At 39.3% G+C, this 13,042-nt stretch overlaps 1 protein-coding gene across 4 annotated transcripts in view; it reads left to right on the top strand.

The window, feature by feature from the left end:
- The window catches only part of CBFB (core-binding factor subunit beta), a 52,365-nt gene that overhangs the window by 23,309 nt on the left and 16,014 nt on the right, over nt 1–13,042 (top strand). For 3 of the 4 annotated variants that reach the window (XM_053666670.1, XM_037162633.2, XM_037162634.2), the window contains one exon: nt 2,406–2,522. The exons of the other annotated variant lie outside the window; for it this stretch is intronic. In XM_053666670.1, the coding sequence (XP_053522645.1) occupies nt 2,406–2,522 (117 nt within the window). The remainder of the gene's footprint in view (nt 1–2,405; nt 2,523–13,042) is intronic. 4 annotated transcript variants of the gene reach the window in all.

Raw genomic sequence — 13,042 nt, 5'->3', positions numbered from 1 at the left:
GGAAAAGCAGAGAGCTACTTACAAAGGAGTTCCTGTAAGACTGTCAGCTGATTTCTCAAAAGAAACTTTGCAGGCAAGAAGGAACTGGCCAGAGATATTCAAAGTGGTGAGAAGAAGCAAGGACCTACAACCCAGATGACTCTATCCAGTAAAGCTATCATTTAGAATGGAGGGGCAGATAAAGTGCCTCTCAGACAAGTTAAAGCTAAAGGAGTTCATCATCATCAAGCCATTATTATATGAAATGTTAAAGGGAACAATATAAGAAGAAGATCAAAACTATGAACATTAAAATGGCAACAAATTCACGAGTATCAACAACTGATTCTTAAAGACTAAGCAAACAGGCAGAACAGGAATAGAATTGTAGATATGGAGATCATTTGGAGCTTTAGCAGCAGGGAGGGGGAAGGGACTAAGAAGCAGAATTGGTAGGTACAAAATAGATAGGTTAAGAATAGTATAGGAAATGGAGAAGCCAAGGAACTTATATGCATGACCCATGGACATGAACTAAGGCGGGGGTATTGATGAAGGGGAGGGGGGTCAGTGAGTGGAGGGGAGCAAAAGGGGAAAAATTGGGACAACTTTAATAGCATATTTAAATATATCTATTATACTTTTTATTTTTCCTACTCTCTAAAGAAGTATTGGCTTTTGGCTCAGAAGAGGCTTAGGTGCATCTTTCTTCTGTTGTCCCGAATCGGGGTTCATCCAACACCAGCTGCTTCCACTATACTGCCAAAGCTCAACCCCAGTGAGACCAAAGTTGTGCATGTGAGATACACTGGTGGGGAAGTTGGTGTGATATCTGCCCTGGCTCCCAAGATCTGCCCCCTGGGTCTATTTCTGAAAAAGGTTGGTGATGCTATCACCAAAGCAACTGGTGTTTGGAAAGGTCTGAGGATTACAGTGAAACTGGCCATTTGGAACAGACAGGCCCACATCATACCTTCTGCCTCTGCCCTGATCATCAAAGCCCTCAGAGAGACAGAAAGAAGCAAAAGACATTAAGAACAGTGGAAATACCACTTTTGGTGAGTTTCGCAACATTGCCCAACAGATGCAGCACCAATCTTTAGCTAGAGAACTCTCTGGAACCATTAAAGAGATCTTAAGGGACTGCCCAGTCTGTGGACTGCCATGTTGATGGCTGCCACCCTCCTGGTGTTGTAGATGATATCAACAGCGGTGCAGTGGAATGCCCAGCTAGTGAAAAACTACATAGGAGTGCTTGCTTTGGCAGCCCATATGCTAAGAACTACAAAGGAAAATATTTCAATTAAAGATCATTTGACAACCCCCCCCCAAAAAAAGTAATAAATGGGCTTTTAAAAAATCTAGTAATTACTTAAGGAAAATATCTTTGGCTATGAAGTTAATATGCATAAACTACACCTATGGAATCTTTGATTCTAAAAGATATAAACTTACTGATGAATGTAGAATCTGACATGAAGTTGACCTTTCTCTGTAGCTAGAAGAATTCTCTTTATGATTCATATGAAAATTTAAAATAATAAGTCACATTGGTAGGTGAGATGTTATATTCCTTACTGTGTTGCACTCTCCCCATTCCCCATTAGAAAGAGTAGGTGAAGTCATGATTAGAAGATGTGGTAAGTCAAGGTATATTGATGAAAGGTATATAGATGGGTACTTTTTTAGGTTTACTGAGATGTCAAATACGCATTCACAGTCACTCGTTTGACTTAGGTGTACGTCAGTGGCGTTTTAAGTTTATAATGTGGAAGGGAATGAGCACTTATCAAAACAGAAGGAAATGTGTGGTTAAACGGTTTCAGCTATAACTGTAGACTATTTCCCTTGGTCCAAATGGGAGGAGACATGGAACTCCATGTTTTTGGCTTGTTTTTAAATGTAAGTAGAACTTGGTCCAGCATAGTTGATTGGAGTCCTTAACAGGAAAAATGGTTGTGTTTAGTAGTGGAGGGGAATTAAATAATGTACTGAAAAGGCGTAAATCCTATAGGTTTTATTTTACAGCTGTTTTGAAATTTTTCTGCCATGTTTATAATTATTGATAGTCAATTATTCTTATTAAACCTCTCTAAAAACAAGAATTCCCCAAGATTTTTTTGTTGAAGAAATTGAGTAAAGGAAAAGTTAATTATAGGCAATAAGTAACACAAATTTTAAGGGTTTTTTTTTTACAAATTTTAAGTTTTTTAAAGAAACTTATTCTTAAATAAAAAGAAGTTCTACAGAAGTTTTACAGATAACCTGACAGAATTGTAACTAGAAATAAAATCCTGGTGAACCAGGTTAATTTAATTTATTTCTTCATTTCCTAAGAAAACTGCAGTTTTCATAAATAACTTTGTTCTTTGTTTTTCATGTGTCTGATGGCTTATGGGTTTTTATCCTTCTTTTCTGTGTCTTAGGTGTATTTGAAGGCTCCCATGATTCTGAATGGAGTTTGTGTTATCTGGAAAGGCTGGATTGATCTCCAGAGACTAGATGGCATGGGCTGCCTGGAATTTGATGAGGAACGAGCCCAGGTAGGGCCACTTCAGGCTTAAGAATGTGGTCCCTCTGTTTATCCCTAATATTGCCTTTGCCCAGGGATCTGTTTTACCCAGTCTTTAAGAGTAAGTATAGAAAGTCTCGTGTTCAAGTAATGTTGGGGAATTCTAAAGATGTTGAAACCCAAATTCTGGTCCTGGTTTTAGGTAAGTTGTTTTCCTCAGTGGTTCTAAATTTCATTTGATTACCTCGATCTGCTCAGTGGGCCACGTCAAAGTCCAGTAAATGGTTCTGTTTAGTATTTGATCTAGATCTTTAGAGCATTATGAAAAAAAAAAAACCAGTTCAAAATAAAATGTAGGAGCTGTATTTTTGAAATGCCAGAGTGAGGAGCTTGGCAAAACCTCTTCCCCAAAAGCAACAATTAATCTGGACAAAATTGTAAAAAAACAAACCATAACAGAAAAGCCATTTAAGGTCTCTGGACATTAACCAAAGGACATAAATTGAGAGGCATTTATTCAAAAGAAGCTACTGAATTTCAGTAACCAGAGTGGTAGTCTGTCGTTTTAGTCTGGAGCTGCTCCCATCTTTTCCCTCAACTCTGTGGTCCCTTGAGTTCTACCCTTGGCAGTCAGGGTGAGCCGTGAGGGCCGGCAACTCTCTTCTGTTATCAGAGGGAGCTGACTTTGTTTAGAAAAATGCTTGGAAAAACTCATGCCCAGGTTCTCAAAAACAGTAGAGGTCTCTGGCAAACAATCCAGGAAAGCTGGTGTTGTAGGAAGCAACTAAATGGCAGCCTAGCCAGACATTTATCAGGGAGATCTAGGGAAAGAGGTAGCTAAAGTGGATCCTACTACCCCTCAAGGTCTAGAAGGCTGAGTGCATATACAAGACCATGCGTGTTCAGGAGAGAACAAAGAGGGCCTTTGCAATGTAATTCCTGGCCAAATATAGGTAGACTGATAAGTTCCCTGTACCTTAACAAGATTCCCCCAAGCCACACAGAGATCCAATGACAAAGGATGGAAGCCTGTTGGCTCTAAGCGTTTAAGCAAAGCCTCTGACCATTCATTGGCTGACCAAGGGCAACCCTCAGGAAACAAGGCTTAAAAAAAAAACAAAACTAAGCAGTGACATCAGAGGCGGCACACTGCTGGGGAAACAAGATTCCACAGAATTAGTCCAGGCAAGTCACTAAACAAACAAAAAACAGTGATGCAACAGGTTGAACTTACACTCAGGAAAGTTTCTGATTGGGTTACCTTCTAAAACTGAAATATTTTATTAGAATGATAGGTAAAAAATTAGTTTAACCTACAACATTTTCCATACTTAGAATTTTTTAAGCCTTGTTGCCCCAGTCCACAAATTGAGCTTTATCACTATAAGATAGGTTTTACATAATTAAAAAATTTCAAAGCAGGGAATCCTAACCATCCAGTCAGCAGTTGGGACTTCTCTGTGGCTTTCCCCATTCCAAAATCATGTGTAAAGAGGCAGTGAATGTAGAAATGAAGAGTAGGAGCTTCATAGTCATATAATTGTGAATCCTGGCCCCACCACTTATATCTGTTACTGACTGCATGTAGTTTTCCCCCGTAACTCATACCTTGAAGCTCCAACCCCCAATGTGACTATATTTGGAAATAGGGACTTTATGGGGGTAATTAAGGTTAAAGTCATAAGAGTAGTACCCTCAGGTTAAGAGATCTTAATAACTCTGTCTCTGCCATATAAGGATAAAAGTCTAACAGATAACTGAGGCACCAAGTAAGCTAAGACATAAACAGAAGGTACAATTTCATTTTAAAAAATTAAATTGTGTGGCCCTGACTGGTGTGGCTTAGTGTATTGAGTGCTGGCCTGTGAACCAGGAGGTTGCCAGTTTAATTCCTACTCAGGGCACATGCCTGGGTGGTGGGCTAGGTCCCCAGTTGGGGGTATGTGAGAAGCAACCACACTTTGATGTTTCTTTCCCTCTCTTTCTCTCTCCTTCCTTCCTCCTCTCTCTGAAAATAAATAAAAAAAATTTTTTTAAGTTTGAAAACATGGACCCCAACATGGAAAGATTTTTCTTTAATAGAGAGGAATGTTCCTGGTTCATTATCATCTGCCTACAAGCAAATCTATGATGGCGGGGGGCGGGGGGGGGGGGCGACGACACTAGCAAACTACTATGGACAGGTTTCTGAAAAGAGCAGGATTTGCTCAAGAAGAGCCTCAGGCTCATCCTTCAGGAGATTTACCAGAAGGAGATATTGTTATCATAGGAGATAACAGCTCCACTTAAATTATTGCCCCCAAAGACCTTCCAGTGGGACAACATAGGGAGGTAGAAGACTGTCCTTTATAATCCTAATCCTGTGTAGTGTTAGGCATTACAATGTGTGTATTTATGCCATAGTTTTGAACAAGAAAAAGTTTAATAAGTAAAAAATAAATTAATTTAGCCCTGGCTGGTGTGGCTCAGTGAATTGAGTGCTGGCTTGCAAACCAAAGGGTCTTCAATTTGATTCCTGGTCAGGGCACAGGCCTGGGTTGCGGGCCAGGCCCCCCAGTAGGGGGTGAGTGAGAGGCAACCACACATTGATGTATCCCTCCCTCTCTTTCTCTGTCTCTTCCCCTCTCTCTAAAAATAAATAAATAAAAGCTTTAAAAAATTTAAAATGAAAAAAGCTTATAGAATGAAGATATAAAGAAAATAGTTATCTATAGCTGTACATGTTTGTGTTTTAAGATGTGTTATTAATCAGAAAGTTTTTAAAAGTAAAAAAAAGTTTACAAAGTAAAAATGTTATAATAAGCCAGGTTTAATTTAGAACTGAAAAAAGAAAAACACTGTTTATGAATATAGTGTACCCAAGTGTAGTGTTTGCGAAGTCCACAGTAGTGTGCAGTAACGGCCTGGCCTTCACATTCCCTCACCCTGCACTCACTGACTCACCCAGAGCAACTTCCAGTCCTGCAGGGTCCGCTTACGGTAAGTGCCCTACACATGTGTACCATTTTTATTTTTTACAGGGTATTTTTACTATACCTTTTCTATGTTTAGATACACAGTACTTATCATTGTGTTATAGTTGTACCATATTCAGTACAGTAACATGCTGTATAGGTATGTAGTCCAGGAGGAATAGGCTATTCCATATAGCCTAAGTGTGTAGTAGCCTGTACCATCCAAATTTGTGTAAATGCACTCTATGATGTTCACACAACAAAATAGCCCAAAAGCATATTTCTCAGAACCATATCCCCTACGTTATACAAAGTATGACTAAATAATATACTTCAATAAAATATTTTTTAAAATTTCCCACAAACGAAGATATTTCTGAGTACAATGATATGAACTCAAAATTATGGTAAATCATATTTGCTGATTATATTTTCATCTTTTAACTTATTTTCTATAATCTATAGGGATAGTTTTCAATAATTACAATTCTCTAAAAACTTGAAAAACTGAAAATTTTGGCACTTCACCATTCAATACTTGAATCAGAGTATTCCAGCTAATTTTTTTGTTTGTTTTACATTTCATTTATTTATTTTTTAGAGACAAGAAAAGGTGGGGAGAAAGAGAAGGAGAGAAACATCAATGTGTGGTTGCCTCTTTTGTACCCCCAACTAGGGACCTGGCCCACAACCCAGGCATGTGTCCTGCCTGAGAGTGGAACCAACGACCCTTTGGTTTGCAGGCTGGCGCTCAATCCACTGAACCACACCAGCCAGGGCCCAGCTAATTTTGAACAATATGAAATAATTTACAAAGAAAAGTCATTGCCAGTGTAGGAACTAGGTTGATTCTATGGAATACTGTGAAGTATTCGGCATTAATGTTGTCATAGAAATTTTATAATTTGGTTACTTCAACTGTGGATATATAAATATTTATGTTTGTCATTTATACAACTATAACTTCTAAGTTGGATGACACTTATGAATTATGTGTGTACCATAAACCCTACTAAATTTTTATTTCATAGTTTTTAAAATTCACTGAGAATTTTTTTTTTACCAAATGTACGCTCCACCAACATTTGTGTTTGTGTTGCCAATACAAGAGCCAATAACCTTATCTTTATTGTAATACTCTCTTAATTTACTCTGGCAGTCACAGAAAGATGTTTTACCTTTAATGTAATGACCTTTTAAAAGTTTTACAGGCATACCTTGGAGATATTGCATATTGCAGGTTTGGTTCCAGACCACTGCAATAAAGCAGCTACTAGAATAAAGCAAGTCACACCAATTTTAAAATCCCTAGTCCATATAAAAGTCATGTTTAAAGCCCTGGCTGGCGTAGCTCAGTGGATTGAGCGCAGGCTGTGAACCAAAGTGTCGCTGGTTCAACTCCCAGTTAGGGCACATGCCTGCGTTGCAGACCAGGTCCCACTTGGGAGCACACAAAAAGCAACCACACATTGATGTTTCTCTCCTCTTCCTCTCTCTCTAAGTATAAATAAAAATAAGATCTTTAAAAAAGTTATGTTTACACTATACTTCACTGTGTTATGTATACTCTAGTACTTCACTGTGCAATAGCATTATGTCGAAAGAACAGTATACATAGCTTAACTTTAAAAGGGCCCTCACTGGTGTGGCTCAGTGGATTGAGTGCCAGCCTGGGAACCTAAAGGTTGCCAGTTTGATTCCCAGTCAGGGCACATACATAGTTGCAGGCCAGGTCCCCAGCTAGGGGCATGTGAGAGGCAGCTGATCCGTGTACCTCTCACAATTGATGTCTCTCCATTTCTTTCTGCCTTCTTTCCCTTCTCTCTAAAAGTAAATAAATAAAAATTAAAAAAAATACTTTATTGCTTAAAAAAAAAGCTAACCATTATCTGAGCCTTTAGTGAGTTGTAATCTTTTGTGACAGGGCCGCCACAAACCTTCAATTTGTAAAAAGCACAACGAAGTCAAACAATTACCAAGGAATGCCTGTGTTTTGATTCTATGATCAGGTTAGAAAAATTGAACCACCGTTGGAATTTACAGGTTCTGTATTTGAAATACTTGATGACACTGGTCTAAAACTGATGTCCTTCATCTTTTTGCAAGTTTTTTTTCTGTTATCAAAGCCAATATATAAACAGCGTTGCTTTTTGTATGTGCTTGAGAATATGAGTGAAATTAATTTAGAAGAGCCATTGTCTTTACAGAAGTTAAATTCTTTTTTTTTTTTTTACTTTTTTTTCAACTACTTTATTTATTTTTTAATTGTTTTTTAGACACAGTTGTCTCCATTTTCCTCCCACTGCTCTCCCCCACCACACCCATCCCTGCTCACCACCCTCGATCCTACCCCCTTTGGGCTTTGTCCATGTATTCTTTATACAAGTTCCTTGATGACTCCCCTCCTATTTTTTTCTTTTTTCTTATTGATTATGCCATTACAGTTGTTCTATTCCCCCCCTTCATTCCCCTCCACCCTACCCCCCCATCCCTACCATTACCTCCCCTTTAGTTTATGACCACGTGTCTCAAGTTCTTTAGATTCTATATTTCCCATACTATTCCTGCCCCCCCGTCTATTTTCTATCTACCATCTATGCTACTTATTTCCTGTACCTTCTCCCCCCTTCTCCTCCTCCCACTCCCCTGTTGCTAATCCCCCTTGAGATCTTCATTTCTGTGTTTCCACTCCTGATCTAGCTGTCCTTTTAGTTTGCTTTTGTTTTAGGTGTGGTTGTTAATAACTGTGAGTTTGCTGTCCTTTCACTGTTCATGTTTTTTTTTAACTTCTTTTTCTTAGATAAGTCCCTTTAACATTTCATATAATATATAATAAGGGCTTGGTGATGATGAACTCCTTGAATTTGATCTTATCTGAGAAGCACTTTGTCTGTCCTTCCATTCTAAATGAAAGTTTTGCTGGATAGAGCAATCTTGGTTGTAGGTCTTTGGATTTCATGACTTGGAATACCTCTTTCCAGCCCCTTCTTGCCTGTAAGGTCTCTTTTGAGAAATCTGCTGACAGTCTGATGGGGACTCCTTCGTAGGTGACTGTCCCCTTATCTCTTGCTGCTTCTAGGATTCTCTCCTTCATTTTAATCTTGGCTAATGTAATTATGATGTGCCTTGGTGTGTTTCTTCTTGGGTCCAACTTCTTTGGGACTCTCTGAGCTTCCTGGATTTACTGGAAGTCTATTGCCTTTGCCAGATGGGGGAAATTCTCCTTTATTATTTGTTCAAATAAGTTTTCCACTGGTGGCTGTGCCTTTCCCCCTTCTGGTACCCCTATAATTCGGATGTTGGAGCATTTAAAGATGTCCTGGAGGTTCCTAAGACTCTCCTCATTTTTTTGAATTCTTGCTTCTTCACTCTTTTCTGTTTGGCCATTATTTGCTTTCTTCTGGTCCAGTCCATTGATTTGAGTCCCAGTTTCCTTTTCATCGCTATTGGTTTCCTGTGCAATTCCATTCATTTCAATTAGTTTCGCCTTCATATGTTTCTCTAATTTGTGGCTATAATCAACTAGATCTGTGAGCATCCTGATCACCAGTGTTTTAAACTGTGCGTCTGAGAGTTTTGCTATTTCTTCATTGCTTAGATTTATAGGCTCTGGGGCTTTGAGATCTTCTTGAGCTATTTTTGGTCTGTTCGTGCTGGTTAAGTAGGAGGAGCGGAGCCTTGGACTCCCAGGTCTCTGGGTTGTGACACTGTGTGTGGGGGCGTGGTCAGAGCAGGAAATGGCGTCCCCCTCTGCTGTTTTGCACCGCTGGGTAAGGAGCAGATCCTTAGGTGGTTCACCAGGGCGGGGCCACTCAGGTCGTTGGGTTATGACGCTGTATGTGGAGGCAGGGTCAGAGCAGGGAAATGATGGCGCCCTCTGCTGCCACTCGCCGCTGGGGCCTGCTGGGTCCTGTCTAACCACCCACTCCCTCGCTGGTCTATCTGCACACAAATGCGCGACCACAGTCAAATCTCGGTCCTGCTCCCTCGCTGGTCCGCTCCCTAGGTCCACCAGTTGCAACCCTGTGCCTGGGTTCCGCGGGCCTGAGTCCCTCTGACCAAGTTTTCCTGTGCAACCCCGCTCTGCCAGCTGCTGGTTTCACCCCTCTTACCAGTCAGGCTGAAGAATTTGTTGTTATCAGACTTCCGAAAAGTTCAATTTTCTGTGTTCTGGCTGTGTTTTCTGTTGCTAATATTTAGTTGACTCTAAACTTGGTTGTGGGAGAAAGCATGGCGTCTCCACCTATGCCTCCATCTTGGCGGAAGTCCCTACAGAAGTTAAATTCTACAGGATGAAGTTAAGTGCATCATTTATAGCAGCACATGTTAAATTGTTGCCTTTGAAGTATATGTTGATGCTTCTTCAGCAGATTTCTTTTGGTCTCCATGAGATGTGATCAGTCATAATTTGGTCCATGAGCAATGGGTATTTGGTAATGAGTATTACATGTCATTATTTTGTGCAAATTACACATTCAACATTCTTGAAAATGAATTTGATTCTTAATTTTTCATTAAAAATGCACTCATTTTTTAAAATTCACTGCTGCAGAAAGATAATTATTACTAAACTATAAAATAAATATAATTGTAGATTTGTGCAATACAAAAAAAGCAGTATTACTACAGCAAGAATGTTCAGAATATTCTCGCCCTGGCTGGTGTGGCTCTGTGGATTGAGCGCTGGTCTGTGAACCAAAAGGTTACCAGTTCAATTCCCAGTCAGAGCACATGCTGGGTTACAGCCTGGGTCCCCACTTGGGGGCCTTCAATCAAGAGGCAACTGATCAATGTTTCTCTCACACATTGATGTTTCTCTCCCTCTCTTTCTCCCTCTCTTCCTCTCTCTAAAAATAGACAAATAAAGTCTTTTTTTAAAAAGGCATGGTCAGAATATTCTCTATATGCTGTATGCAAGCACTGAGGGAGTGCTCATTTCCCACATGGGTTTCACATTCATCCAGCCACCTTTCATGATGACCCCACCTGACTACTTTGTGCAGATCGCAGCATAGACCATGGAGTAACAAACTAATATAGATCATGGAGCTGGTGGGCAGTGGAGTGTTGAAAATCTCTCCCACTACCACTCGAGACTGGTAGAGTTAGTTGTTCAAGGCCATCTGAGCATATTTTTATTGGGTAAGAGTAGTTTTAACGGCAAGTGCGTTTTGTGTTGTCCTTGAAAGTGTCCCTGAAGTGTTACTTTAGGTTCCAAAGGGAAAGGGTCAGAATAACACTGGTAATTGAGGAACATCCTTCAGATTTAACTGTTTATTAAAGTGCAAACTGTTCACTGTGCACACATTTCACAGATCACTAGAAGAAACAAAGATAGAAGGTGAAATTAGAAAGTAGAGGGCTACCAAATCGCTCTCATTTTACAACTTCTTTTACTAATCATACTTTTTTTTTCTTTTAATGAATAAAAATCTCTGACCATTGCTAGAATACACATTAGTGGCTAATAATTTCCTTAGGGAATTAGGTCACATCTTGTGTTTTCTGCTCTCATTTCATCGTATAATTTCCCTCTACTAAATCACAGTTGATAATTACATATTGATTTGTAATTATTTATTCCTTGTCCACCTGCCTCACTGGACCAGAAATTATGAGAAAAAGTACCATTCGTTCCCTCACATTTCATCCATGACACATAGCATGGTGACTTGGACATAAAAACTCAGTAAATACTTGTGGAATAAATGTAAAGTGAACGAGTGAATGCACAGGACAGAGAGTTCATCCTGTTAGCAAATGTGTACTAGTTGACACCTAGCTGAAAAACAGAAATCCCTGTGGGAGTGGGAACGGCATTCTTTTGTAGGTACTTCTCGCTTATGTAGTGCCTTTTGAAAATACAGTAGGTATGTGTGGTTATGTTTAGTCAAATGTGTAAGTTTTATAGATTCATAAATGTAAAATAATAGCTAGAACTTGTTAAATGCTGTCAGGTAGTATGCTTAAGCACTTTTTAAACAAGTTATCTCATTTAACCTTCACAACAACCTTGTGAAGTATTACTGAGGCTTAGAGAAATGAAATTCCTTGCTCTGAGAGATAAAGCTCATAAATGCATTATAACAATGGAAATTTGATGTATCTTTTAATTTTAAGTTACAGATACTGTGTCAGTGAAACTTGTATGAATAAACTCAGGGACAGAAGGTTTATCACACAGAACAAGACCTCCAGTAGTACATGGTCCAGACCTGGTATCACAATTATAATCAGGACCTCTAGGCCTTTGTCTTCCCGCTGTACTGTGTTCATTGCGCAGCTACATCCTCCTTACTAGGTTGCAAGCTGAGCGCCCTATCTCTGGGCATGGCATCATTTCCCATGAAGTAGGAGAAGTAAAATGTCCCTTCAATGACCTTTTAGAAGCCTTACTAGATTGACTAATGCTTCTATCTCATTGATTAAGAACTAAGTTACCCTTGTTGCAGTGAATCTAGGGAGGTGTATATTGATTACTTTTTTGGTATTGTTTTTGATCTTTTAGTTTCTCCAATTGTACCATCAAAAATCCTAGTATTAAGGAGGGCGTGACTGCAAAGGTTGAACATCCTATCCTGTAGACAGGGAACTCTTTTAAGTTGGAGAGTATTGTGGTCAGGGTGTGGAAGCAGGAAGAGACTGTTTAGGAGATGGTTACAGTGATTTAGGTAAGAGATCAGAGGAGTCTGAATTAGGAAAACATTTGTAGGAATAAAAAGGAGACTAAAATTTTCAAAAATATGTAGGAGGTCTAATGGATATAGGACTTGGTTGTTGGCTCTGTGGGCACAGGAGAGTGAAAACTCAAAGGTGGCTGTGGTTTCTGGCAGAACTGAATGAGTGGTACCCCTAACTGAGACTAAAGAAGGGTAAAGGAGAAAGACTAACTTGGTTGCCTTTTTAGACACAGTGAGTTTGAGGTATCAGGATTTCCTCGTGCACAGTGTGGATTTGTCATATGGCACATACTTGTCATACTTCATTAGAAGTATTCTTTTCTTGATAATATCCCTTGGAATTGTATTTACTTTTTATTGTCTAGAAGTTTTATTGATCAAAATTTTTGTTTCTTTTTTTTGGCAGTGAATAGGATAAGGTATGGAAAGAAAAGGGAAGAGCATTTTTAGTTGTTAGAATATAATTGAACATGATTACTATTTCCAAGGTGTGGTATAAAACACGGAAATACTGCCCTGGCTGGTGTAGCTCAGTGGATTGAGCATGGGCCTGCAAACTGAAGGGTTGCTGGTTTGATTCCCAGTCAGGGCACATGCCTGGGTTGTGGGCCAGTCCCAGAACTGGGGGCATTCTAGAGGCAACCACACATTGATGTTTCTCTCCCTCTCTTTCTCCTTCCCTTCCCCTCTCTAAAAATAAATAAATAAAATCTTAAAAAAACAAACGAACATGGAAATACTGAAGTTTTCTTTCTAAAGTAGCCCTAACATTAACTTTTTACAGTTTTGATGTTTTAAGAAATTCTACTGTTGTTTCTTTTCAAAAATAAAACACCCCATTTTGATTTTTTAAAATATATTTTATTAATTATGCCATTACAGTTCTATTTCCCCCCTTCATTCCCCTCCATCCTGCA

This window comes from Artibeus jamaicensis, unplaced genomic scaffold (assembly GCF_021234435.1).
Source record: "Artibeus jamaicensis isolate MK-2021 breed Jamaican fruit bat unplaced genomic scaffold, CSHL_Jam_final contig_464, whole genome shotgun sequence".
NCBI lineage: Eukaryota > Metazoa > Chordata > Mammalia > Chiroptera > Phyllostomidae > Artibeus > Artibeus jamaicensis.
Note: the sequence above shows the minus strand (reverse complement) of the source record. Positions and strands in the feature narration are given on the sequence as shown.